Source organism: Amphichorda felina (genome assembly GCF_050947745.1).
Source record: "Amphichorda felina strain 45539 chromosome Unknown scaffold_2, whole genome shotgun sequence".
Taxonomy (NCBI): Eukaryota; Fungi; Ascomycota; class Sordariomycetes; order Hypocreales; family Bionectriaceae; genus Amphichorda; species Amphichorda felina.
Genome location: NW_028145048.1, coordinates 2,380,902 through 2,407,664, shown reverse-complemented (window position 1 = coordinate 2,407,664; position 26,763 = coordinate 2,380,902). Strand labels below are relative to the sequence as shown.

At 57.1% G+C, this 26,763-nt stretch overlaps 10 protein-coding genes across 10 annotated transcripts; 2 read left to right on the top strand and 8 right to left on the bottom strand.

The window, feature by feature from the left end:
- Positions 1 to 90: 90 nt before the first annotated feature.
- On the bottom strand, positions 91 to 1,704 carry ACO1O0_002317 (pyridoxal phosphate-dependent transferase; the record flags this gene model as incomplete). Its single annotated transcript, XM_083191789.1, has 3 exons — positions 91 to 627; positions 685 to 806; positions 864 to 1,704. 3 exons carry the CDS (start codon positions 1,702 to 1,704, stop codon positions 91 to 93), a joined length of 1,500 nt encoding a protein of 499 aa, XP_083053003.1.
- Positions 1,705 to 2,281: 577 nt separating this feature from the next.
- ACO1O0_002316 (cytochrome b5-like heme/steroid binding domain-containing protein) lies at positions 2,282 to 2,626 on the bottom strand (the record flags this gene model as incomplete). The annotated part of the gene is made up of 2 exons (XM_083191788.1): positions 2,282 to 2,439; positions 2,530 to 2,626. The coding sequence occupies 2 exons, from the start codon at positions 2,624 to 2,626 to the stop codon at positions 2,282 to 2,284; spliced, it is 255 nt and encodes an 84-aa protein (XP_083053002.1).
- Positions 2,627 to 3,205: 579 nt separating this feature from the next.
- OMA1 (metalloendopeptidase) lies at positions 3,206 to 4,519 on the bottom strand (the record flags this gene model as incomplete). The annotated part of the gene is made up of 3 exons (XM_083191787.1): positions 3,206 to 3,346; positions 3,449 to 3,891; positions 3,964 to 4,519. 3 exons carry the CDS (start codon positions 4,517 to 4,519, stop codon positions 3,206 to 3,208), a joined length of 1,140 nt encoding a protein of 379 aa, XP_083053001.1.
- A 1,012-nt stretch (positions 4,520 to 5,531) lies between these two features.
- Positions 5,532 to 6,242, top strand: ACO1O0_002314 (RmlC-like cupin domain-containing protein; the record flags this gene model as incomplete). The annotated part of the gene is made up of 1 exon (XM_083191786.1): positions 5,532 to 6,242. One exon carries the CDS (start codon positions 5,532 to 5,534, stop codon positions 6,240 to 6,242), a length of 711 nt encoding a protein of 236 aa, XP_083053000.1.
- Positions 6,243 to 6,785: 543 nt separating this feature from the next.
- On the bottom strand, positions 6,786 to 8,075 carry ACO1O0_002313 (S-adenosyl-L-methionine-dependent methyltransferase; the record flags this gene model as incomplete). Its single annotated transcript, XM_083191785.1, has 5 exons — positions 6,786 to 7,272; positions 7,346 to 7,613; positions 7,685 to 7,770; positions 7,849 to 7,865; positions 7,932 to 8,075. The coding sequence occupies 5 exons, from the start codon at positions 8,073 to 8,075 to the stop codon at positions 6,786 to 6,788; spliced, it is 1,002 nt and encodes a 333-aa protein (XP_083052999.1).
- Positions 8,076 to 13,072: 4,997 nt separating this feature from the next.
- Positions 13,073 to 18,285, bottom strand: ACO1O0_002312 (kinesin-3 motor protein uncA; the record flags this gene model as incomplete). The annotated part of the gene is made up of 2 exons (XM_083191784.1): positions 13,073 to 18,168; positions 18,228 to 18,285. 2 exons carry the CDS (start codon positions 18,283 to 18,285, stop codon positions 13,073 to 13,075), a joined length of 5,154 nt encoding a protein of 1,717 aa, XP_083052998.1.
- Positions 18,286 to 20,979: 2,694 nt separating this feature from the next.
- ACO1O0_002311 (CST complex subunit Ten1) lies at positions 20,980 to 21,432 on the bottom strand (the record flags this gene model as incomplete). Its single annotated transcript, XM_083191783.1, has 2 exons — positions 20,980 to 21,271; positions 21,344 to 21,432. 2 exons carry the CDS (start codon positions 21,430 to 21,432, stop codon positions 20,980 to 20,982), a joined length of 381 nt encoding a protein of 126 aa, XP_083052997.1.
- Positions 21,433 to 21,796: 364 nt separating this feature from the next.
- Positions 21,797 to 22,226, top strand: ACO1O0_002310 (DUF952 domain-containing protein; the record flags this gene model as incomplete). Its single annotated transcript, XM_083191782.1, has 2 exons — positions 21,797 to 21,931; positions 22,005 to 22,226. The coding sequence occupies 2 exons, from the start codon at positions 21,797 to 21,799 to the stop codon at positions 22,224 to 22,226; spliced, it is 357 nt and encodes a 118-aa protein (XP_083052996.1).
- Positions 22,227 to 22,343: 117 nt separating this feature from the next.
- On the bottom strand, positions 22,344 to 24,393 carry LAP2_1 (bifunctional aminopeptidase/epoxide hydrolase; the record flags this gene model as incomplete). The annotated part of the gene is made up of 5 exons (XM_083191781.1): positions 22,344 to 22,730; positions 22,788 to 23,182; positions 23,238 to 23,344; positions 23,399 to 23,534; positions 23,592 to 24,393. The coding sequence occupies 5 exons, from the start codon at positions 24,391 to 24,393 to the stop codon at positions 22,344 to 22,346; spliced, it is 1,827 nt and encodes a 608-aa protein (XP_083052995.1).
- Positions 24,394 to 24,821: 428 nt separating this feature from the next.
- ACO1O0_002308 (uncharacterized protein) lies at positions 24,822 to 26,738 on the bottom strand (the record flags this gene model as incomplete). The annotated part of the gene is made up of 1 exon (XM_083191780.1): positions 24,822 to 26,738. One exon carries the CDS (start codon positions 26,736 to 26,738, stop codon positions 24,822 to 24,824), a length of 1,917 nt encoding a protein of 638 aa, XP_083052994.1.
- Between the last annotated feature and the right edge of the window lie 25 nt (positions 26,739 to 26,763).

The window sequence follows — 26,763 nt, the reverse complement described above, 5'->3', positions numbered from 1 at the left end:
CGACTACCGCAGTGGCAACACCCCTGGGGGTTTGGAATTTTCTAATCACGATATCTGGCGACACTGGGTCCTGGACTTCACTACGGCTCTTTAGCAGCTGCTAATGTCAAACTCCCGACCTTCCGCCACGGCCGTCAGGATCGAGGTCACAACCTGATAGTCCCTCTCGACGTCCACCTTCCAATTCGACACGGCGATCCGCACAGCCTTTTGACCCTGCCAGCTCGTCCCGCTCACATACATCTGCCTCGTGCCGTTGATCCTCTCCACGAGCACGGGGTTGAGCTCCGCGCTGCGCGCCCGGAACAGTACAATGATGAACACCTCGTCCAGGCCCCACGCGCCGCCGGGGAGCAGCTCGTAGTGCTCCGAGGAGCGTAGGTAGCCCGCCAGCCGCCGCGAGAGCTGGACCATGTTGGAGACGAGGCGGGCGAAGCCGGCGCGGCCCTCGGATAGGAGCACGGCGTACGCGGGGAGGGCGCGGAAGCGGCGGCTGTTTTCGAGGCCGACGTTGAGCGGGGAGGGGATGTTGGATGCGCCGCCGGAGAGGTAGGCGGCGTTGGGGTTGGTGAAGACGGACTGGAGGGTGGCAAGGGACCGGGTGAAGAACATGCCGCAGTCGTACGGCTGTGGGGTGTCAGTAGAGGTATCCGCTACGGGCTGCCTGTGGAAATTGAGACCTACCACGTTCAGGATCTTGTGCCCGTCGACTGTGATGCTGTCTGCAAGTTCGATGCCCTCAGCTCTCTGGTGGAGTAGCTTGTACTCGTCACTATCCTCCAGGACTCTTGCGAAGATGCCGAACGCTATTGTTTCATGGTTAGCGATGGCCGTTTCACCCCGCATACAACGAATTGACTCACCTCCATCAACATGAATCCAAGCCCCGTACTCATCGGCCAGAGCCCGCAGCCGGCGCATGTCCTCCATCCCACTGACGGCGTAGCGCCCCGTGTTGACCTCGCCCGCGCTGATGGCGATGATGCTCGCCACGCCGGGGCGTTTAAGATGCTCCTCGACGGCGTCAATGTCCAGCTTCCAGGGCTCCTCCTCGCTCGCCCGCAGCTCCTTGACCGACCCCCTCCCCAGCCCGACCACGCTGGCCGCCTTGGACAGCGAGCTGTGGCCCGCGCTCGTGAGCACCTGGATCTCCGTGACGCCCGCCGCGGCGCACGCGCCCAGCAGGCCCAGCTCGCCCACGTCGCCGCCCTTCCTCGCCAGGACGGCCTCCCTCGCGCAGGCCAGGCCCAGGATGTTGCTGCCCGTGGCGCCCGTCGTGAAGGTGCGGCCGTCGAAGCCGGCGCCCAGGCGCAGCAGGGCGGCCAGCATGCCCAGGGCGCTGTCCTCGAGGGCGGTGGCGATGGTCTGGGCGGGCAGGTGGACCTGGACGTTCTGGTCCATGTGGGAGACGGCGGCGTCGGCCCACTGGGCGACGGGCAAGGAGCCGCCGGTGACGAAGCCGTAGTAGCGGCTGCTGCGGCCCTGGCCCGTCAGGGCGGGGAGGATATCGGCCGTGATGTGGCTGACGACATCCTCGGGGGCCGTGGGTGAGAGATACGAGGCCGAGGAGGGGGACGGCAGCGAGGACTCGGCGGATTGGATGGCCGAGGACCGAGGGAGGGTGGGGTAGTCGGGGTGCTTGTGGTCGTCCTGGTACTGGCTGAGGCGAGACTTCTGCGCCTCAACGTTGAGAAATTCGTCCATTATGTTTGAAAGTGTAGAATATAGGGATAAGAGAGAGTTGGTGAGTCATATTTGGGAGTGAGTGAAGCTATCTGTATGACTGTCAGCATAGGGGCTATATGTTCCACAACAGTCCCTATAGCCCCACCACCTGCTGTGTCTAATAGAGAAAAGCTATAATATGGTAGTTATGTATTATGATGATATGGGTGTATTTATTGTAAATGGAGTAGAGCGGAATCGAAGGTAGAGACCACAGCCCGGGCAGCACTACTCGAGAGGCAAACCCTCCATCGCGACGACAACTCGGGGATCAGCACTGGCAATTTTCCATGCGATGGAGCTTCATGGACAATTCGCAAGTAGGCGGCAACCACATCTCACAACGAAGCGCAGCGAAAGCTAGGGGAAGATGGTGTCATGAACCGTTGATTCGTCTATCCGCCGCCCTCATCCACGCTGATGTGAACTCTTCACGGAGTCTCGCACGCAGACGACCGCCTCAGGTCAATCGCTCCATTCGTATACAATGCCCAAAATCCATACCAGGCCTATGCAACGGGCCCACCCCAGCACAGACAGCCCCCTCATTACCCGCTCACAGCTTGGCGGCCTCGGCCACGGTGCCAATCTTGAGCTTGCCTCCGTACTTCTTGAGGACGTTCTCGTTGTGGTACTTCCAGAAGGACTTGGTGGCGTTCTTGCCGGCGAAGCGCTTGAGGATCTTGGCGCCGCCCGGGTGCTCGTCTAGGAACTCTGGGGGGGCGTTGTCAGTACATGGGAAGGGGGGGGGGGGGGTTCACGGGACCCGCCGGGGGGTGGGAGGCGAGAAGAGGGAGTCCTCACTGGAAATATCGTAGACGCCGTCCTCGACAATGAGCCAGTAGCCATTCTGCTCGTCCTTGTGCTTGGCGACATCGGCGGCGGTGAAGGTCTGCGACATGGTGGATTGAGTTGACGGGTGACGTGCGGCTTGCTGGGCTGGAAAAAGCAGTTGACGTCGTCGGGGTATTATTCGAGGAATGAAAGGATGCAGCGGAGAGGAGCGAGCTGTGGCGGGTTGACGGTGAGATTTAGAGGTCCTGATGAGGATCAGAGTTACCTCGGCATCTTGCGAAACGGAGGAGATCTGGGGGACAAGGCAGCGAGGTCCACTCCCTGTCCTCTAGGCTCGCGAGACTCCCTGGCCTCTCTCTCCCTGTCCATCCCCAGCCGATGTCAATCTATGCCGATGTTAAGCCCCGCGCGCCGGCTAGTGCTACTTGGTCCTGGCCACTCAGCGTCTCCCAATTCGTCAGACAATCCCCGATGCCTCGGAGGTCGCCATTCACTAGGTATTATGTGCCATTATTAGCTTATGTGTGGTGTTCTTTTCATGGAGAGGGATGTATGGAAGCTACTCGTACAGAAGATGCCCACCACCACAAAAGTCAGTAGTTAAAAAAAAAAAAAGCCCACTCGGAACCCTGACGCCTCGCCTTGTTCCACTTGTATGTACTTCTAGTATTATTCGTTTAATGCATCATATATGGACCAGCTGCCGCCTCAGCAGCGCATTCCTGAACTGCTCCGCCCACACTCCCGTCCCGCTGCAGTCGCTCTCCTTCCTCTTGGCCATGGCCTCCGGCAGCCACTCCCTCAGCTTTTCGATGCGGTGGCTATTCTGTTGCCGTCGTCACGTCAGTCCAAGTCTGGCCTAGTTGTTTTATGTGTTTTTGTGAGAGAGAGAGAGAGAGGGGGGGAGGGGGGGAGGGGGTGAACCTACCGAGGGATGCGTGCTCAGAATCTCGGGCACCTCGAAGCCGCCCGCGCTCTGCATCTGGCTCATGCGCTGCCAAAAGGCCACCGCCTCGCGCGGGTCGAAGCAAGCCTCGGCCATCATCATCAGGCCGATGTAGTCGGCCTCGCTCTCCATCTTGCGGCCCATGGGCAGGTTGAACAGCAGGTCCTGCAGGTACCGCCCGCCCGTCATGGTCCAGATGGCGTACAGGCCCAGGCCCGGCAGCGCGCCCGCCAGGAAGAAGAGCGTCCCCGACGTCAGGTTGCCCACGACGGCCGCCGACAGGCGCTCCGCCGAGTGCGACGCCACGTTGTGCGCAATCTCGTGGCCCAGCACCGCCGCCAGCGCGTCCGTGTTGCGGCACACCCGGAACATGCCGCTGAAGACGAAGAGGTGGGCCCCCGGCGTGACCATGGCGTTGACGTTGCCTGTTGCGTGCGCGTTCAGTCAGCCAGCTGCCTCCCCGAGCAGTCTTGTTTGTGATGAAATCCGCAACGTACTCTCGTCGTCAATCACGTAGATCTTCCAGTTGTCCGCCAGCCCGCTCACGGGCGCCAGCCTCGACACCACCTGCCGGACCTCCCTGTACCGCCAGTCGTTCTCGGGTATGAACCTCCCGCCCTCCTCGAGGATCTCGCGGGCGACCTCGGACCCGCCCGCGCCCACGGCGTCGAGGACCCAGTCGCTCAGGAAGTTGAACCTCCGGCGGCCCGTCACGGGCACCGTCTGCGAGTTGGCAAAGTAGAAGGCCACGGCGGCGGCGACGCAGACGAGGACGAAGCCGCGCGAGCCGCGGCTTCGGCCCGCCGTGGTGATGCGCTGGGCCGCCCTGTCGGAGAGGAGGGGGCGCGCATGGCGGAGCTTCTCGCGGATCTCGTCCTCGGTCTGGTAGTGGCGGCGCTGCAGCAGCGGGGTCGTTTGGGTTGGCCGTATTATCGGTGGGAGGGAGCGAGGATAGCGGAGGATGGCTGCTGGGGAGGAGGAGAGGGGGGGGATTCGTAGGGTGGGCGGCTGGTAGGCGAGGCAGCCCGGCCGGAGCACACGCGCAGCCCGCATGGCGGCCGCGGTGATGAGGGTATGGGCAGTCGGGCAATCCGAGAAGCTTCTATGTCAGGAGTTACACCTTAATTCAGGCGCGAATGCAATGAAGGCACTCCTGTGGAGTGCGAACGACGGGTGATGGTAGATTACCACCAAGGTCTTGCTTGCTTCTAGGCTGCGTCACTCCGTGGTTGGGTGGGGTTAGTAAGGGTTCGCCCGAGTGCCCAGCCACAGCAGGGTCGTGTCATCTGAGCTTCTGGAACTCTTCTTCTGGTTTTTTTTTTTGTTAACTCCTTTCTTTTTCTTTCACAGTTCCACGCCTCTTACGGGATATAAGCTATTACCTTGCCCTCGCGCGAGGCCACTTGTGCTCACATGCACATACTTTCACATGCCATCCATCGTGATCACGGCGGTGGTCCCGGATCTGACATTGCTCACCCCTCTCCACTGAGATGATGCTGCTCCCCCATCCTCATCACTTGGGCGCAACTCTGGGACTCACCCGGAGAGGGAAGCCCCGCTTCCATGATTCCTAGGGGCCTATAGAATTAATATAGGTAAGCATTAATTAGGCCTATTTGGGGGTTATTACTCGTAGTACGGAGTAGTAGCATGTTTAAATGTCAGCAAGCTGAGCGCCCCACCGTGGTGTGAATGGGGTCAAGCCTTATCTCCACTGGGCACATTCCTACCTTATTTCTTACTTGAGCTGGACCCGGGCTCTTATTTTGCATTCGTCGCGTAATGGGCTGCTGATATATCACCACGACGCTTCACTATACTCGACGGACAGAGATGGTCGTCAAAGTTGGTGGTCTAGGCCTCTGATCCTAACCCGTCCATCCCTGGGCTATTTCTCGCGCCGAGTCCCCCATTCCATGGTCCTCACCACTAGTACTTATCTCTTCCCTGGCGCTCCTCCTTTTATATCTCACTTCCTCGCCTAATATAAGCGAGCCTCTTACAAACACACAAATACATACATACACTCCAGCTCACTCATACCACCACCACCACAGCCACCATGGGCGACCTCATCCCCACCGAGCCCGACCTCTCTCTCCTCCAACCCTCCTTCCACCCCTCCACCTCCCCCGAGCCCCCCCGCGCCCAGTCCACCATCAAGACCCTCCACCTAGACCCCCACGTCGAGGGCGGCTACTTCATCCGCACCGACACCTCCCCCATCTCCATCCCCATTCCCCCCGCTTCCTCCTCCTCACCCGACAGCACGGCGTCGCCCCGCGCCCGCCCCCTCAGCAGCAACATCTTCTACTACCTCTCCCCGCGGCGGCCGGCCGGCAGCTTCCATCGCAACAGGAGCCGCATCGTGCACACGCTGCACCGCGGGCGGGGGCGGTACGTCCTCATCCACCCGGGGCGGCCCCGCGAGGGCGTCCCCGCGCGCGTCGAGAGCTTCGTCGTCGGGCAGCGCATCGAGGAGGGCGAGAGGCTGCAGTGGGTCGTCGAGGGCGGGGTGTGGAAGGCCAGCTTCCTCCTTGACGAGGGGGAGGATGGGGAGGATGGGCCCGGGGGAGAGGACAATCCCGGTCTCCTCATCACGGAGACGGTGGTGCCTGGCTTTGACTACGCCGACCACGAGTTCCTCTCGCTAGATGAGTTTAGAACTATGTTTCCTGATGGCAAAGCTGCGGGGCTGGAATGGCTTGTGAGGAAGGAGGAGCCAAAGATCTACCATGGTCTTGAAGAAGATGGGAAAGCTCAACTGCCGTAGCTGAGAGAAAGCCCCCCCTGGGGATTTATGACCATGCCGGCATGATTAATCTTGGTTTGCACCATGGTCTTTGATGTTGGAAACCTTCGGCTTCAGGCCTCGAGCACCCCCTTCACGGTACGGCAAGGTAAGGATAATAGATTTAGTGGTATGCACCGATGAGCTGGGCTACCTTTGGGCAACCCGCTGTTAGTCTCCCATATGGACCTAGCGCCTAAACCCGTCTCTCAAATGCATGTTCCCGCCTTGCTATTTTATCCCCTGGTCCCAGGTATAATCTCCGGCTGTAAATATATATGATGTGCCAACATGTTGCTGCGTGGGATATTGAAAATCAAATCAATCTTGTCACATAAATCGTAAGGTCGTCACTGGAAATTGGGTTGCAAGACGGGCACCTCGTCAGGGTATGGCTTCCTTCCCCATACAACGTGGACCACCATGTAAGCGTGGATCCGGCTGTCCGCCAATTCGCGTCGGACTTCCATCAAGGAGACCTGAGGATGACCCACGTTTAGCACCGCATGCTGATGTTTGGCTCAATCACTTGACCGGAGTATGACTTACCTCAGTCTCCGCCACTGATCGCCCATAAACGCGATTGAACAGGGCACACGAGAACCCACTCATCCCAAGCTGCATATTCCGCTCCCACATGCGGCCCAGTTCCTTGAGTCGCTCATCGCGGGCCCATCCATTCGTAGGGATCTTGTGTATGCGCTCGTGGACGTCGACAAAGCCCACCTCTTCGTATATGTGGCGCAAGTGCGACCCTATGATGAGGGGTCGGTCGACTTTTTCGCCAGCAGCCGCCATGTCGCGGAACCATTGTACCATGGCGCTTTCCTCCGAGAGTGTGCCATCGTCACAGTTGATCCTGGCGTCAAACTCTTGTGATTCAAACCACCCACCGGGATATAGCGAGGCGAAAGCCTGCTCGGCAATTTGCGTCTTGAAATCGGACCAGCAACCAGCTGTGATGCGCGTGTGGATAAAGTCAAACTTGTGTGTGTAATCCCAGGTCTCGGAACTGAATATTCCACCGAGTGTCAGCGATGTGGTCTGTAAAAATACAGGGTCGAGCGTGGAGTGATGCGACATACGAGTCCTCGACATAAAAGTTCACGTTGGGAGGCACCTCGGCTGGTTGGATGGGAGACAAGTCGGTGGCAGTAATTTCGGACTGGGGGAAAAGGTCTCCCATCTGAATAGCCCAGTCGCCGGTACCCGTTGCAACGTCGAGGATGGTTCGGGGCGGCGGGCTCTTGGCCAGGGGGGCGAAGAACAGCCTGCCGCCGAAAAGGGCCGTGATGATGTCACTTTGAAGTGATAGGCGCTCCCTCTCCGGGCTGTCGTTCGGGAAAGCGTATGCTATAAGCCGGTTAGGAGGGACCTTGGTTTGCCATGGCTGGAGCTAGGGGCCCCGATGGCGAGATACTCACAGCCAGCTCGGTAGGCATGGTATGTGCGCCCGAACTCCTCGGGATAGTTTTGTACACTGTCTGACAAGGACTCGGACGAGTCTTCGCTATGGGACAAAGGTCAGCGGGTCTCTTGTTTACCTGTGGAGGACTCCGGTGAGCCTCTCCAGCAACAGAACACTTACAGATTATCCAGATTTGGCTATGGGGGAGGGCGGTTCATGTCAGTCACTGTGTGCCTGGAAGAGCAGACAGACAAGAAACATACATCGGGCTCTATGAAGCTTCCCTTGCTTGATCCGGTCGAAGAGCAGCTAAAGGTGAAACGGAAATTCCCGACGCCTTCGCCAGACACGACGCGGTCGCTGGCGCCATTTCGACCGGGACCGAGTGGCGGAGATTGCGACGCCATATAAAGAATCACCTGGCCGCGGTCGCCTCGTCACGAAATCCACTGTGGACGGCGACGGACGCCTCCATTGATCGGCCAGAGGAGGGGAGGACGGGGCCAGGCCACTGGGAGGCACGTTGATGCGGCAGTCGAGCGGAGGTTCAATGGCGGGGGAGGGGGGCGATTCGGGGAATGCGAGAGGGAGGATTGAGGCAGGATGACCTCGTTTCGATTGATCAATTCCCAGAGTCCAAACGTCAATGGCAGACAGAAGCCGGCTTGGAAGATTGAAGACGGAGAAGCCAGAAAGGGAAGATGATTGGGGGGAGAAGGTGAAGAAAGATGGCGAGAAGGAGAAGAGGAGGGAGGGGGGAAGAGGAGTAGATGATCAGAGGATCAGAGGAGCAGAGCAGCAGAGCAGCTGATGAGCAGATGAGCTGATGAGCAGAGGAGGAGGGAAAGCACGGTACTTTGTGTGCGAGAGCGAGGTGGCTGCTGGAAGGAGCAAGACCAAGACCCGGCAATCTGGAAAGAGCTGCTGTGCAAGGACGGCCCACGGGATCGGAGCAAACACAGCCAACCCCCTACTACCAGATTGTGCCAACCGGGTTCAAACCGGTGGCTGACCCAGGGCAGCGTCACTGGTGTCTTCAACCTACCTGCCGAAGTCCCAGCAGCCCGGTACGTATAAAGTACGTACTACTAATGTACGAGTAGGGGTCAGCTTTCCAAGGCACGGACGGAGCCTGCTGGACCTGTTGCTGTCTGGGGGTGGGAGGAGGGGTGCACTGCAGCAACACCAAATATGCACCATTGAGGGAGGGGGTGGGGGGCCCTTTGGCAGTGACGCTCATCACTGATCAGTGGCCCAGTAGGTGAGGTGAGCCCGGGACAGCGGTTCGGCTGAGACAGGAGAAGGGAGGAGGACAAGAGGACAGGAGGACCAGGCCGGCCGAAAGAGCGGGAGCGAGAGAGGTGCCAAGCCAGCATGCTGACTCGTTGAGGAACATCCATGGCACCATGGATGACAAAGTTGACAGGCGGCGGTGGGGGAGGGCTAGGGGCAATTGGGGACCTGGGGTGGTATTCGGAGTGGTGATCTCTGTTGCCCGACTAATAAATACCTGGTACCTACAGGCTATTGGGGGCGTGTTCCCAGTCCACAGTCCCCCAAGAAGGTGGAAAAGGGGGCGTGGTGGGCGCCGGGCGGCTGGTGCAGTGGTGCCAGGGCCCAGGACTGACTACCAGGTGGTCTGGTGTCACCGTGCCTGGGAGCCCTGGCAGACTGGACAGGTTAGTATTACGAGGACGAGGATATGCACACAGCCCTCGTGCAGTTGTCGGAGTTGGATCTTGGGTAAAATACTATGTAGTTGGGGGCCGAGTCTGGGATCCCAGCGGTTTGGTTCCAGGGAGCAGGACGAGCAGGGGTGCTGCACTACTGACGCTGTCCGGCGCCTGGTGCACCGCCTGGCGGGAGTCGGGACGATGGATCATGACTGATGGATTGGGTTCAGATGGAATGATGGAACAGATGGAACCCGTCATTTGAGCGCCGTCGCCCGCTTTGGCCCCGTCGCATTCATGCAGGCGCAGCGCTACGAGCACATCGCTGCATCGCTGCACTGCTACATCAGTGCATGCTGGGCGTGGGCGGTTCGGCCACGTCCGCGGCATACATACCACCTGGTAATACATGGGAGATGGACATTTGCTTTTGGTCTGCAGTAGCTTGGTCCTCTGGCCAAACCGGTCAGTCGGACTGTGCTGGCTCTGGCTCCGCAACGGCGCAAGACTCCCTGCACCAGTGCAGCCTGGCCGGGGACACCGAATTACCGATGATAGCAGAAGTTGAACAGGGCCTTGGCGGTCGAGGCTGGGGGAACTGGGAGCCTGGGACGTGGACCGTGGACCGTGGACCGTGGACTCTGAGACTCGGAGAACTGGCAATCAGACAGATGCGGTCTAGGGGTTGCTAATATCACTGCCAGGTAAGCTCCTAGCCCACCGCGGGTCTTTCTCTCCGGCCCCGACTCCGTCATGTATTAATACTACTATGTACGGAGTACGAGTACGAGTGCTACGAGTAATAAGAATGCCATTGATAATTCAGCAAGAGTAATATTCCCCCGACGTGAACCGGGCAGGCCGGGAGCGCATGTGGAGGCAAACCATCCGGGGCCGGGCCCTAGCTCTGGCCTATTCCACATTACACGTTGTCTTACATAGTACATACATATTATTAGGATTTATCAATACTACTGCCTAGTACGCGTAGTACTCGTACCAACTAGTAGTATTACTACTCGTACCACCACTACATAGCACTATGTACTAGTCGTATATCTATTACTACCACATAATGGCACCCTGATATCATCGCACTCGTACCCATGACCACGGATGGTGCACTCGGCCGGAGTTTCGGAGCTCATGTGTAATTTAGTAGCGACGCACATAGTACATAGTACATACACGTATTGCCGTTCAGGATGCACGCGACAAGTGACAAGGGTAGGGGTATTCTTACGTACCAACTAACAGTCCAACATGTACTCCTTAACGAGGCAGCCATCTGCGAGCGACGCACTGCGAACTGCGAAGCTCGCAAAACACGGTTACCAAAGTGGCCCCTGTGATGTCCTTACTTTTGCATTACCAATCCTCTGACTGCTTGATGGAGTTTTCTCTGCATGATTCCATGCGGCATCGAGGGGTTGACGGTAACCCACGCGCATACACGAACATACACATGGCACTCCATCTACTGCAGTACTATGTACCAGTAATTGCTATAATCTCTCCTCATCAATGCGCCACTGTCCTCAAAGTCTTTTGTGGCTGTGCCATGATACACAAGTCCCTCCCATGCACCTCATATTGCATATTACATTGTAAACCTGGGCCCGGCACGTCCGGGCACGAACCTCTCTCTACTCGTAGGCTCTGGTTCCAGCCTTCCAGGGGTCCTGGCCAAGGCACGATGCGTTGGCCGCAATTTATCGGGATGCGTCTGGGGCATGTTATCGCAAAACCTCTCTCTCTCTCTCTCTCTCTCCCTCCCTCCTTCTCACTCACTCACTCAAACACACACATGTCTGTAGTAGTATTGATAGTATGATGCATTATACCTATCTGCTTGCTTGCCCTGGACCCGGCAGCCCGGCTCTGCGCCCCGAGTGACTGGCACACGGCACACGGCGCACAGCACACATCACACCCTCGAGCGAGTCAGCCCATCCCATCACCTCGCACAGCATCATGCTTCCCCCCCCTCCCCAGCCCCCAAGCAAGCCCGCGGCACAGACCAGGGAAAAAAAAAAGATAACAATATCCCCTTTGGGGTCTCTCTCTCGCGTGCGGCGTGCTACCAACCCAGCCAGCTAAACGCGGGGTCCACGGAGCAAGCCGTGCGTGTTCCCGTCTCCCCGTCTCCCCGTCCCCCCCGTCCCCTGGCCCTGTCAGGACTCAATCGACTCAATCTCATCACGACCCAGAGCACCGGGATTGACGACCAAACCTTAGCAAGGTCGTTCTCCGTGCTCAGTGCTCCCACACGCACACACACACCCCCTCCTTCCCCTCCCCCTCCTCCCTCTCCTCTCCAGAGGACAGGACGATTACTACGCAGTGAGATGCCAGTGCCACCTCGCCATGCGCTGCAACGCTGCTCTGAGCCGGGAAACCTCGTCCACCCAGGCCCCATAACTCATGATCCTTGCTCCATGGAATCGCCGTCTCCCACATGCCACCCAGCAGTGCTATTATCAACCACATACTCGTAGTACGAGTACATAGTATTGGTGCAGATGGGGATACATGTCGTAGCTCTACTATCCATTCACACCCCCCGGCGGCCCTTCACCTGCTCGCCCCGTACCGTGGTTCCAGAAATAAGACCCAACATAGCGATCCAGACCAGCGGAAATCCCACCGCCAGTCTCCAGATCGGAGATAATCACCCGAAAAGGCGAGGGGAAAAAAAGAAAAGAAAAGGGCTTCTTGTATCATCCGCCCAGAACTATATCCGTACACAGCAGTAGTATTGGCACATATTGCATGGCGCACGCACATGCAAAGCATGAATCCTGGCCAACGACTCATCGCCCGGGACACCGCCTCTCTTACCCGCCCGCCCAGAAAAGAGTCTCCCAGAGAAGCCCCCCCAGTCCCCAGCCCACGTCGCCCTCATGGCTGCATCGCCCAGGCGGCGCCGCTGGGCCTGCACGTCTCACCAGAAGCGGCATGGGACTAGCCGGGCCACAAGGCAGACATATATATGTAATACATGCCTGCAAATTCGTACTAGTACTGCTGGTAATATCCGTGTTACCAGCACGCAGGGTCCCGGATCCCGGACCCTTGGAACCTCCCAACAAGGCAACAAATATGCCAGAGTCAAACACCCCCATTCCCGCCCCGACGGGTCAGGGCACTAGTACTAAGCGTGACGCAAAACGGTCTGTGCCGATTGCCGAGCTGCCTGACGTGTTCTGTCTTAGCTATTGGGGCATTGCCATGCTTTGGCGTCAATGTAATAGTATCCTTTATCCTACAGCGATATGTACAGTTTCAGCGAGGTCGAGGGTCCCGTCTCCAACGTCGGCTCTATTAGCCCCCCATGTACGAGAGCATATCGGAATCCGGATATGCCCCTGAAAACCGGGGATCCGGCTGCTCTCTATCTACCTTGGCGTCATGTTTCCAATCAAATTATATTCCGGCGCAATGCTCCTAAGCGCGTCTCTCGCTTGTCTTGTCCTCCTGCTCAGCGGGGGTATAATCTCGGAAAGAAACGAAAAAAAGAAAAGAAAGGTAAAATTGGGAAAAAAGAAAGGAGAAAGGGAAGGGAAATCGGAACGGGTCGTCTAGTGCAACATCATCTCCGCAGAACAGATAGTAATAGAAAATATGCCGGAATGAAAGAAAGACGTCGACGTCGTGGTCCCATCTACCATGCTGGCTTCCAAAAATAACCCCGATTCGGTTGTTGTATATCGTACGTTGTTGTTTCCCTTCTAATATTCGCTCCCTTGTTGTGGGCTCATGATGCCGCTGCCCGTCGTGCTGTCGCCGTTGGATATGAACGTCTGGTCTATCCAGAAGATCCAGTCCATCTTGTCGCGCTCGCTGCGTGCCGCGAACAGCCACGTGTTGTCTGTCCCGTAAATGGCAAACACGGCCGCTTGCATCCGCTCGCTCAGCCGTGTGATGCCCTCGCCGCCGCCGCCGCCGCTGGTGTTTGATGAACTGCCGCCGCCACCTCCCGTCCATATGGTGGAAATCACGCGGCCCGACGCGGTACGACGATGTCCGGGGGTAAAGGTTGGCCCCCCACCATTCTGACCCCTCTGGGGGTCGCCATAGTAGTCATCATCCCCATGCAGCATCCCCAGGATCCCGGGTTGGCTGTCGACCCGAGAGTTGCGCAGGCTCACCAGCCCCACCTCGTCCCCATCCGTCGCAGAGTGAATGTGAAGATACGGTCTCCTGAGCTCCACAAACCTCTTCTGCCATCTAGTCGACTCGTTGTTGGGAACCAATAGATAGCCTCCCTTCAACACCTTGGGGTTCTTGGGTACTCGGACGATCGTCGTGATGAGGCTGGGTAGTAGGGGCGAGTCCGGTGCGACCCCGTTGGCTGGTGGTGCTGTGTTGGCAGGGCTGAGTAAGTTGCTCAGCGGGTCTGGATACCTCTGCCACAGCTTCATGCACTTTCCCAGTAGGTCCGTCTGCCGCTCGTCATATTCTGGCTTGTCCACAGGTTCCTCCACCTTGAGTGTTTCCTCCCCAGGTCCATCGCCCTCGTCCTCTTCGTTTACTGACGGAGCCTGGGAAGTTTCGGGTGTGTCGTTCAGGAGGTCATCGTCGTTGGGAATGATTGGTTTGAGCTCTGGCGATGACTCGGGCTGCGGCTCTTCAGACGCCGCCTGGCCATTGGATCCATCCATTCCCAGGCCGCTCAGGATGGTCTGCATAGCCCCAATCTCGGCAATGCGTCGCCTCTTCTTACGAGCACCAATAAAGTCGCTCACCAGTGACACCCCTCGTGGTGCCCAGCTCTGTAGATTCTCCTCGCCCTTGACGTACTCATGCTGGCTATTCATCCGCCACAGATCGCCGACCCTCTTGATGGGAGCAGGCCGCATGGTCAGGGTGAAGATACCTGTAGATGTCTTGACGAACCTGACGTTCTGGAACATGGCGGAAAACAGCGACGCCTGGCGCACAAAAGACCGTGCCATGATCTGCACACAGACTTTTTGTGAGAATTTCATTGGCTCGGCCAGCTTTTCGGAGCTGATTTCCCATGATATTGTCAACTGCACCCGGTACTTGTCTGCCGTCACCCTGTCTAGTAGGACGGACCCATGCAAACTAGAATCCCACTGGGCGTTCACTGTGATACTCCGTGTACCATTGGCATTCTGGCGGTAGACTGGGTTCGAGGCTAGCTTCAATGGTATGTCGGGCTCGTTGCCCGACATGTTGGGAGTCTTGCCTGCAGAGTCCACCAGGCGTATCTTGCCAACCCGCACTGTTGTGATATCCCCCCATGGTAGTTCATCACCCGAGCTGTGGGAGATGTCGATGCTGATCCGCCGCTGGAGACCTTGGTGTAGCTGGAATGTGCCAGTGTCAAGCTCGCTGGTCTGGGCAACTTCCACGGGGGCATACTCGCCATTCTCATCCAGCTCTTTAATTTGGATTCGAGACAACAAGTCGTGCTTCTCCTGCGTGAAGAACTGTGATTCGTTGATTCGGGTCCCTGTGCCGTTGCTCCGCGGGGCGGCATCACGCATCTCATCCCAGCTAAGCAGCATGTCCAAATGCATCGCTGACGCCTTGGCAAAGATCGCCACCCTCAAAGTCACGTCTGGAGGAGCAAACAACGGAACGCTCATACTATGAACGCTCTCGAAACGGATCGGTCCCTCGTCAAAGTCTTTGATCATCTGAGTTGTGGTGATGCCGTCTTCCTCCGAGACGCCGGGGATGAAGAGTTGGGCGTGGACCTCCGTGCCTTCTCGCTCGGCAAAGCCAACCATTTCGTGCATGACAACGTTGAACTTCAACGTGTTCGAAGGGGCTCGCGCATGCGATGGCTCTAGAGAGAGCTTGATGATACCAATGGCGCCCGAGGTGTAAGGTGATAGCACATCGAGCGAAAAGTCCTGCACCCGGCTCTCAAAGACAGCGCGAAGTGGGACATCTGCCTCGCCAACCAGCGTGTATGAAGGCATGCAGCCCTCCACGAAGGGATTGTCCAGGCTCAGGTGCTGGGCGTATTCGGGCTGGTCGAGGTACTGGTGCATCTGCCGCATCTGCCGCACACGATCATGGAGCTTCTGGAGACTCCACAGATGCACGACATGGTTCCGGTAATCGACCACTCTGATGCCGATGCAGGGTTTTTGAGCCTCTTCCAAATCCACATCGTCCCCTTCAAAGGTTAGCCCGTTCAGCATCATGTCGTACGAAGAACAAACAGCATGCCCAACATCGACGACCGTGAACTGGAACACCACGTTTTCCTCGAGCTCGTTGCTCATGATCTGCGCCTCCTTAAGAACGGCGGCGTTCTGTAAGACTGACTCGGCCATCTTGACGTAGTGCCGGGCCCGCCAATGCTTCAAGGCTCGCTTTGCCAGCTCCAGCTCCTCCTCGGATAGCTTGGGATTCGCTTTCGGCCGCTTTAGGGGGTCCATCTTCTCAAGCTTGTCTTCGTACTGCTTGCGCTGCAAGTTGAGTTGCTTCTGCATGTCCTCCTTCAGCTCCCCCAGAGCAGTCTCCATTCGCGTCTTCTCCTTCTTGATCTCTTCAACTTCAACATTCGCCGCCTCTGCATTCTTAAGCTGCTCTTGGAATTCTTCCTTCTGCTTCTCGAGCTGGTTCTGCATCTCCTCGCGCACCTCCTTGAGCCTGTCATCCACTTCACCTTGCTTAGGCGTGGAAGGCATCGTCAAAGCCGTGTCTAAGGAGAAGTTGTCGATGGTTCCGGATGACATGTACTTGTCTCTGGTCGGGTATGAGGTTACCGACTCAGAATCCTCTCCATCTTCGCGCACGTTGACGCGCTCAGCCCTCGCCTTTTGGACGTCCTCAAACAGAGCGTTCAGTTCTTCATCTGTTAGGCTGGCAAAGTTCTGATCGGTACCCAGAATCGCGCCAGCAGCCTCCCGTCTTGCCATCGACCAATCGGAGTCCCGACCAATGCGGCCGGACGGTGCTGGCGAATCGGGCCTAGAATCGGGATAGTCAGACATCCTGCTCATATTCCTCTCGTGGCCAGGACGGGCCGGGCTGGCTGGGGAGCGATCAATAGCCTGGAGCTGGCTTGCTGTTATGGAATGTCGTAGCAGGCTGCCCCCGCCCACTTCTGCTCTCTCGGCCCTGGCCTCCATGGGATGGTTGAATCTGAAGATGTGGAAATCACCCAGAATCACACGATACCCCGAGTGCAGCTGCTTAGGCTCCTCTATCCGTTTTCCGTTGACCATGACAGACGCGCCTTCCGAGGGAACCACAGTCACTGTTCCGTCCGCCGCATTTTCAAACTTGCAGTGGTCATGCAAGATCCTGGTGCCATTTAGGCGGATGTTGGCTTGGTTGTCGGCGTTGGTGTCGACATTGCCAACTGTGGTGGTACCCGGCTTGAGGTTATAAACCAGGCACTCCGCCAGCAACGGGTCATCAGACAAGTTGACCAAATGAGGCATCTTCTTCGGTGTGGATAAGCCGATGAACCCCTTTTCGATGCTGATGCCAAGCTCCTCCAAAGCAGCTTCGCGCTCTTTGTGGATTTCCTCTGTCTTCTGCAGTTTCTGCTCCCAGGTTTGGTTTAGGTCGGTGAGAAGCTTTTCGCTCTGACTTAATTGCTCGGCAATGTCGGCCTTGGAAACCTTCTTGACAGTTCCGTCAGGGCCTGTGATGCTGACCATCTGCTTCTCAAGAGGTGTATTCGGATCGTAAACTTCGCCAGGAACCACCGCACCCCCTGCGCCGCCAACTGCACCGCCACCGAGCTTGCTCCTCAGAAGCGCCAGCTCCTCCTTCAACTCTCTGATCATGCGAGCGTTGGCATCTTCGTTGACGACGGCGTGGTTCTTGATACGCTTTGCGGAATCGGCATATCGCAGGGTACTCAGAGTCTCATCGTAGTTGATATCTGCCGGACTGATGGCTGCAATCATAGCCGTCATACTGTTTCCTCCGAGTGAATCCTTGAGCAGCCAGGTGAGAACACTGTCACGATAAGGCACCTGATTCGCGCCCTTCTTCTTCTTCCCCGGCGTCGAGATGTCCGCTAGCGCTGCAATGACACGTCCGAGCGTGGAGAGCGATCGGTTGATCTCTGCACCTTCCTTCAAACGCGCACCTGTGGCGCCCGTGGATGTGGCTCTTTCGGATCCTGCCAAATCGACAAGACTGATCTTGGCAACCCTTTCCGCTTCCATCTTTGTTTCCGTGTCCATTTTCTTCTGGGTAAGCATTAGGGTAAATACGGCGTGACTTCGACTGGACGTTTCGTTCATGTTGGTGGCGGCGACAGTTCTGGCCTTGTTTCCTTCGTCCATCAGGTTTTCAATCTCCTGGAATCCACCAACAACCAGCTTGGCAAGGTCTTCGACATAGGGACCGGTCGACGGGTGTTCTCGGACCCTGAGGTTGCCCTTTGTAGATGGGTTGAGCAGGTCGCGAACTCGCTCATTGTAGATTTCCAGATAGGACACCTCCACGGTGCACTTTGTGACTCCATCCTCCTGGATCTTGGATATCCTCCGAAACATCTCTTGGCAGATCTGCGGGATGATGCCAATCTCCTTGCCATAACCCATCATAGAATAAGACTTTCCGGAACCAGTCTGACCGTAGGCGAAGATACAGTTGTTGTAGCCCTCAAAGGCATTGTCCAAGAGTGGACCACCCAGATCGTCAAAAAGGTTGCTCTGGCCTGCATAGTTCTTGTCTTCCTTATTGAAGGACCAATACGACCTGTCGAAGGCAAAGGTTTTGGCCTGGCTGTCCTTCCTGCCCTGGTGACTGTCGGGAGACGAGAGCACCGTCTGGTTCTCCTTCATTTCGACGATACATTTTGAACCCCTATCGATTTCTACGGCATTGTCAGCAGCTGTATCTTCAAGTCGCAGCCCACTGCAAGGGGAATCCTACCTCTCCCGTTGAAGGGCCGCACTCTCACCACCACCTTGATATTGCCACCGCCCGCCATGATTGCTCAGCGCGTCACGGGGACCGGAAATGGCCCCCTTTTAAGGCCAGCGGCGGCCAGTCGACGATGCGCCGGATTATGGCAGGGTGTAGCCTCTCAGCCCCCCAGATTCCGAGCTCGTGGTCGGAACCAGAAGGAGTGCAGCAAAGGACGACATGCGTTTGCGGGTCCCAGTAATGGCGCAGTCCTTCACCTCATTATCTACGCCACGCAGAGCGGGAGCGCGTTGTCGGGTTTGGAATGTCGCTGGCGTGGAACTTGAGCAGCTAGTGAGGGTCGACACCGTGTCGCGAGGAGGTGGTGGGTCGACAGCTCCGAGGGGTGGATGAGAACACGAGCAAGGTCGCTTCTGCTGATGAATCGCGTCGCTGGGGGTCGGGCAGTCGTACCGCGCCTCTGTGTCGTTCTGTCGTTCTGCTGTTTTGCTGGCGCAAGCGATGGATTGCGGGCGTCTTTGGAGGCTTCTGGAACGCGGTCGCGCGGCTTGGACTCTCTGCTGCACCAAGTTCCAACTGGCCCAGCAGGAACAAGAACAGGCAGCTAGACTGATTGGATGAACCACCCGTCATGCCAATGACGTTCACGTGCGGCAAAGGAGCGAGTTGACAGGATCCGAAGATTACACGATTATGCGGTGTCTCTACCCCCTGGCCTAACACTTGGCAGCCGCAATTAAACGTCGTCATGCTCCACGTCTAGCAATTTACGCTCTTCATAGTGCATGAGAAGAACTTACAGCTGCGCTAGAACAAGGTTTACTTATGATGAACCGACGCGGAACTTGCCCTTGCGGACTAGGGAAAGGTTGCGTCCAGTATCCGTGCCTGCTACTGATAGGGATTGGACACCGAATACGGAGTAACGCCATCCATGGCTGTATCTGTATCCGTACCAAACTTGGGTCGACTTTTCTACACCCTGAGCCAGAAACTGAACAAATATCATTAGCTGGTACGAATACGGAATAGTACGGTTACTGTGGACCTAGGAGTAATAATACGTACCAAGTTAGGCCTCTTCACCCAACACCGGGAACTTGCAGGGTAGCGCCCGAGCCTCGTCAGGTAAAACCTGAAGCGTGGTGCCCGGTCTCGTGTGGGATCCCGATCGCCAACGATGGCGACCAAAAGAGCGAACCCCGGACCCTGAACAGAGATGGATCGTGGATTGGCGATTGAGTCAAACGGCTGAAATTAGACCCTGTCTTACCTGTGATTCAAAATTCCCATCCCACTTTGACACATCTCGATCCCGGAACTCAACAATTCCATGTTGCTGCCTCTATTGAACGAACCTAGCTGGAGCATCAATGTATGGTCCAGTGATATCCTCGAAAGCCCCAATCTCGAATTGCCCAAGCCGCATCTATAGAACCATGATTATAACTTATCAGCCGAAGTGAGCACGCACCGGAATCGCAACATCATCGGGATGTGTCGCGATAGTGAGGCGGACCACGGTCGTTCGCCACGAGCTTGCCACACGGTCCGCCTCACTTTCGAGGATTCGACCAACACCCGCCCTACGCTTCACAACTGTAACCAGACCCATGACCGTATCGGCAGAAGCAGACTTACCATCTCGGGCAACCTACTATGCCTCTTTGGCATTCTTCACCACTCGCATGGTTGTTTCAGTCCTCCCTAGGTTGTCTAGGGGGCGAGCCTCGCCAACCAGCACACGAATCCCGGGGCCGATGTCAATAGCAACGACCCCCTAATCCGTCCTCGTGAGCCGCCGTGAGGTTTCCGCCATAGATGTCTCCAACTGACTGGCGAATCCGAAGTGTGAACACAAGATGGGAATAAATACGTGACCTGCCGCCGTCTAGTCTGGGGGGTTGAATCTTAAGGGGTCGCACTCCATCATTCTTCTCCTTCTCTAAGCCCATTTACCTGAAGCATGTCGTCCTCAGCCATGAATCGATACTGGATACCGCATTGGGGCATCCACAAGAAGGTTATCACGCAGAAGCTCCAGTACTACCTGGGCCCACAGGCGACGGTCCGCCCATACACGTTTGAGGTAGTTGCCGTCTTGTTGCTTCATCCATGTCCCCCTTACTGACCCAACTCTCCATAGAGCGAGGACGGATTTCTGATAATGACGCCTGGGTCTTGTCTGACCGATGTGAGCCTCCGGTGCCACCCGGGATTCCAATATTTAGACTGACGTTTTCTGTGCGCGCAGGAGCAGATCGATGATCTGTGCCGGAAATCCCAAGAGTACTGGGAACGGCAGGAGTCTGCCAGAAGACAGAGGGGGCCCGATGCGAACCTGAAGCGTCCTGTGCACCAGCCGGTGCTGTTGTCGAGAGGCGGCGATTCATCTAGGAGGTGGGATACTCGTCGGAGCGGCAGTATGCATCGCCGCAGTGAAGATCGATAATAGAGTGTAGGGGTAGCGAAGGCCGGGAGTTGAGCTGGTGCTGAGCTGGGAGAGTACCTAGTAGATACGCTGTTCGTATATCCTATAGCATCGAGTAAACTGAAATGGGTGGCGGGATCAATACAAGGTCGGTTCCTGGAGGTTCGGTGCCTTCGAATTCCACCCCTGGACTAGTCACCTCGGTGACTGTCTTTGAGGCAGCTGAGGGTGTCGTGTTATAAGTGGCACATAGTGGTGCTGCACACAGCCGGCTGCCTCTGACACCCAAAAGATCCGAAAGGATGGCAGGGCATTCCACATCGGGGATCAGACCGTGTCGCGGTCGAAGGTTTTCTCGTACTTCTGGACGTCGAGCGGCCCTGTCGACCACACAATCAAGGCCTGGACGTGGACTGACAAACCGCCAGGGTCGGGTTTGCTCGCGCGCCGCTTGGCAGTCACATAGCCAACGACATTGACCCACTCGCCGACGCGTGTCTGCTCATGTCCAAGTGTCTGTAGCACCAGGTTCACGTCTACCACGGCGGTGACGTTTGTGTCTTGGGGGTAGTCATGGCCAAGTTTGAGGTGGGCGCTAGACAGTGAATATGCGAGGACACTGTGGGAAATATCCCATCTTAGCAAAAGCACTTGGGAATGGATAAGAGAGAAGCATCAAGAAGTCACGTACCAGCCCAGGAACCGCACCTTTTCACCGTCGCTGCGATAGGGGAGTGAGGACAGCAGGCATAGTTGCGACGGTAGTGGCCCGCGCGACATGTTCGAATGGGTGATTGAATGGTAGCTTGTCCTACTGGCCCATGTAATATTTTCAAGTGAGTCTGAATAATTTGAGCATGGTGGATATTCCGCGTTGCTGCTTGATAAAAGTCCAGACGCTGATTTCAACGTGTGGAAGTCTGGGGAAACGTGCACTGAGCTGAGCTCACTCCATTTTGGACGAAGTGATCACAGTGTAATTTCTACGCAGTTACGCACTGTCGACATCAACCTCCGCTTTGCGCGTTGCGCCGTTGTTACCTCATCACCACCCAACGTTGAACTTATACTGGCATTTTTCTCTTGGGCACCATCTTCCACAAAGATTTTCCCCAGACTGATAACCTAGAGGAATCTGCTAGCCATGGCACCAGACGATCTTCCTACATTTGTCTACAAAATCGTCCCGGCTGCTCCGCCGGAGCCTCTCCCAGCCGAGTACCCCCTCTCTGCACTGGACCAGACAGATGGATTCGTCCACCTTAGTACGGCCGAGCAGGTGAGCCACGGCAGATGATGTGCCATTCATTTTCTTCTTCTTTAGCGAATTGGATGTACTGATGCTCAGACAGGTGCCCAACACCTGCGACCTGTTCTTCAACCACGTCGCCGACCTCTGGGTGCTCAAGCTCGAGTTTGCCAAGGTGCAGGCGGCGACCAAGTGGGAGGGCGGGTTCCCGCATCTGTACGGCAACTTTGGTGCCAACGAGGTCGTCTCGTCGCACAACTTTGTCAGGAAGGGTAGCGAGAAGTGGAGCGAGGCCATGAAAGGCTCGTCGTGGCTGGAGAACTAATACCAGGAGGCGCTTCATGTTGAAATATCATGGGATAGTTCATCGTGCAAGCTAATACTGCAGAATTCACAGTTTTATTTTTATGCATATATGGCAGGTGAATTTTTAATTTCCGACTCAGCCCCTGGAGGGGACCAAGTCCTTCTCGACCATGCCCCTGCAGATGGGGTGATAGAAGTCTTTGAGTTTCTCAAACGTCTTCAGCGCAAGCGCGCGGTCGACCTTGTTCAGCTCGCGGAAGAGCGGTCGCACAAACTTCATGCGACCAACCTGTCCAAGAAGCTCGGCGGCTCCTTGGTAGCAGGCCGTGTCCTGCGCCTTGATGGCGACCAGGTAGTAGGCCGACTTGAGCTCGACATTCCTGGAGGAGCCAAAGTCGTAGACCTTGCCCAGAAGATTGGCACGCTCGGCACTGAGCGGCTTGCCCTGCTGGAGCTTACCAAGGAAGACAATCTTCTGGTTCGAGTTGAGGTTCTCGACGTCCTTTGCGCTGGGCTGGAAGGTCTGCGTATTGTGTTGGTGGTTTGCTTCTGCTGCGTTCTGGGGGGTACAGAAACTTACCTCATCTTCCCACTTCTCTGCTAGGCTGTAGCACTGGTCGACCATGGTCGTGTCGAATTCCGGCTTGGGCGGGAGGCCCGTTGCGTAGTATCTATCCTCCCAGTTAATCTCGGAAATCTTCTTCTTGATTCCCTCATCGCCGTAGTTGTTGAAAAAGTCCATGAATGTGTCCCGGAACTCCCACGAGTCCAGGGACTTTCCGGACCATTTCTCAAAGTAGTGGGGGATGAACTTGTCAAAGTGCTCGCGCCCGACAACCCGCTCCAGGTAGTAGACAAAGTGGAAGCCCTTCTCGTAGGCGACCTGGCTGTAGACATCTTCAGGATCGACATTGTCGTGCTTGATGATCAGCTTGGTGTATTCGGTGTTGTCCTTGAACTGTTCCACGGCATCCTCTGGCAGTTGTGTTAACTCCATAATTATACCATGCGCTTGCCAAATGGTACTCACCCAAGCCCTTCCACCCGATGATGGCGGAAAAGTCGAATTCGGCATCGCCATGGATGACGGCCTGAATGCGACGTTCCAGATACATGGTCCACCCCTCATTCAGCCAGCTGAGACATGTTAGGGGTCGGCACCATGGAAAGCTGCATGAGTGGCTGGCTTACAAGTGCTCCCAGCTGGAGTTGGACACAAGATTGCCGCTCCAGCTGTGGCTAAGCTCGTGGGCAATGACGTCGACGTTTTCACGGTCGCCGCTGATGATGGTGGGGGTAGCAAAGGTGTAGATGGGATTCTCCATGCCTGCATCAACCGTCAATAATCCCTCTCACGGTTCAAAAAGGGGGAACTCTGGCTGACCTCCAAAGGGGAAGCTGGGGGGCAGGATCAGGACGTTGTAAGCGCCCCATCTGTAGGGGAAGACGAGCTTCTCGGCAACCTCCATGAACTTCTCCATGTCGCGCTCAAGCTCCCACTTGCAGGACTCAATCTCATTGGGGCCGGTGGCGACAACGGAGCGGGGGCCGATAGCCGCGGTGACAATGTCTCCCGATGCCACGGCAAACAGGTAGGAAGGGATGGGCACCTTTTGCTCAAACGTGTAGAGCTTCTTGGTACCCGGGGTGGCCTCGTGGTCGCCGACCGGGACGCCGCTGGCGACGACCGGCAGGGTCGAGGTCATGTTGAAGGTGAATGTCGACTTGACATCGGGGGTGTCCTGGCAGGGGAAGATGGAGCGGGCATTGATGGCCTGGCACTGCGAGAACATGTAAGGGTGCTTCTTGTTGGAGGTCTGAGCAGGGGTCAGCCACTGCAGAGCGGTGCACTTGTCCGTGGTCTCGAGGTCAATGGCGAGATGGATGGTGTCGCCCTTTGCGGCGCCTTCGGGGACAGACACATGCAGAGGGGCACCCAGGGGCTCGGTGTGGTCCTTGAGCTCCCACTTGGACTCGGCCTCGTTGACGAGGACGCTGGAGACCTTGACAAACCTCGAGTCAAGGACGACCTCGTTGCTCTCGCGGTTGGTCTGCGACTCGAGCTGGAGGATGACGGAGCCCCTCAGGCACTTTGCGTCAAAATCAAGATCGAAGTTGACCGTCGTGTGCCTGGTGCGCCAGGCGCCATAGTTGGAGAGGGTGCTGGGGTCTCTGGTGGCGGCCATGGTGGCTGGATGCGACGTAAAACTTCGGCGCAGTGCTGTGTTGGTGAGGGGATTCGTGGATCGCTGAGGGATTCGTGCTCGCCTGAAGAATGAGAGCCACGACATGAGCGGAGATGGTGATTGAGCCGAGCCCAGCCGTTTTGCGAGCCTCGATGAGAGGGTCCAGTGAGGGTCCAGTGAGCTCTTCTCACCAGCGTAGTTTGCGTGCACATTCCTAATCGGGACTGGGGAGCACCATCACGTGTTGGCACTGTGCGCATCGCTGACTCATTTGGAGGGGAAATCACCTGTTGTTGACCTCTGGTTGCTTCCACCTTTCTTCAGATACGAGAGATTGCGACAAAAACACGGCGCTCCCAATATGAAGCAATTGTTTCCATTCGTTGACCAATGTCGCTCTACAGACTATGTGTAATACTATCTACCAATTACTCAGTGCGATCAGGGTCCGGATGATTAGCCCACTCTCTGGCGGCGACGCCCTTGGCAGCGAGCTTCGTGTCAGCACTAGGCTCAAGCTCCAAGTAGACGACCTCGTTGTCCGCGCCGCCGTCCTTGACGTAGCAGCCGGGAACGTAGAGCTCCTGCTGGGGGCCGACCTTCCAGGAGCGTCCTAGGTTGACGCCATTGACAAAGAGCTGGCCCTTGACACCGTTGGGGATCGTGAGGAGTACATCGCCGGTCCGGTCAGCCTTAGCACCCTCAGGGAGCTTGAATGAGCCGGTGTAGAAGACGGGGGCGTCCTCGACAGTGGGCTTGTCGCCACCAGAGAACTCGGGGAGCTTGTCCAGCGGCAGGGAGTAGGCAGACCAGCCCTTGAGGGCCGCTGAGCCGCCGACCGTGACGTCGCCGACAATGCCCTTATCCTGCTCGAGGAGCGTCTTGGTGAAGTCGACACGGCCCAGGTTCTCGACAAGGAGCTGCAGCGAGTCACCCTTCTTCAGGTCGACATTGACCGCAGCGGGGTTCTCGTACCGGACGTCGATGACGCCAACCTTGTTGCCGTTGACATAAATAATGACGCGGTCGCGGGCCTTGTCGCCGGGGGCGAGGGCGCCGCTGGCATCTTCGGTGGCAGTGTGCTCATACAGGACATAGCCATACGCCTGGCCTAGGGACTCCATGGTAACGGGGCTGTCAGACTCGCTGGACGGTTCGGATGGCTTGGTGTCGAACAGGGCCAGGGCGGGCTCTAGAGCAAATTCGGGAACCTCGGCGATGCTAGGGGACTCTGGGACAGCGGGAACGTTGTCAGCGCCGACGTGGCTGACGATCAGCTCGCGGATCTTCCAGTAGAGCTCGGTGGGCCGGCCTGTCTCGTCGAGGGGCGCGCCATAGTCATAGCTGGTGGTGACGGGTTTGGTCGTGGAGACGCTGCCAGCCTCGAAGCCAAAGTTGGTGCCGCCGTGGAACATGAAGAGGTTGAAGTGGTGGCCGTTGTCGAGGATCCACTTCAGCTCGTCGATGTGGGTGGCGATCTGCTCGCTGGTCGGGGCCGTGTGTCCGGTGTCGCTGGTCCAGCTGTCGAACCACTGGGTGTAGTACTCGCCGTTGAGCAACGGCCCGAGCATGGTCTCGTCAGTCAGGTTGTTACGGGCCTCGAAGCCGGTCTTTGTGTCGCCATCAATCGCAGCAAGGACACCGTGGAGCGTGCCGCCGGCGAGATAGTCGGCCCCGGGACCATCATTGGTGTACAGGGGCACCTCGAAGTTGTCCCGGAGAATGTCGGCCAGGCCCTGGAGGTACTCCTTGTCACTATCGAAGCTGCCGTACTCGTTCTCCAGCTGCACCAGGAGGATGGGACCCCCCTTGGTGACCTGGAGGTCTTGGAGCTCCGTGCCAAGGCGGTTGAGGAAGTTGCGCGAGGCATCTAGGAAGGGCTTGTTGTTGGAGCGGACCTCCATCCCATCGATCTCGGTCAGCCAAGCAGGGAAACCACCCCACTCGTGCTCACCACAGATGTAGGGCCCAGGACGGAGGACGACATAGAGACCCTCCTCCTGGGCAATGCGGAAGAAGGTGGCAATGTCGTTGCGGTCCTCAAAGTTGAACTGGCCCGGGGTGGGCTCGATGTTGTTCCAGAAGATGTAGCTGAAGATGGTGTTGAGACCCAGGGCCTTGGCCATCTGCATGCGGTGCCTCCAGTACTGCTTGGGGACGCGCTGGGGCTCCATCTCACCACCCAGGAGCTGGAGGGCCTCTCCGTCGAGGAGGAAGCTCTTGTCATCGTACGTGAAGTTGCGAGCCTGGGTGTTGCGAGGCTGGGGATAGGCCGCAGCCCAAGGAGCCACCGCCGACATGGTCAGCATGGCGGCGGCGCCGAGAGAAAGGCCATTGAGCTTCATGATTGCCGGAAGAGGCTATGCGTCG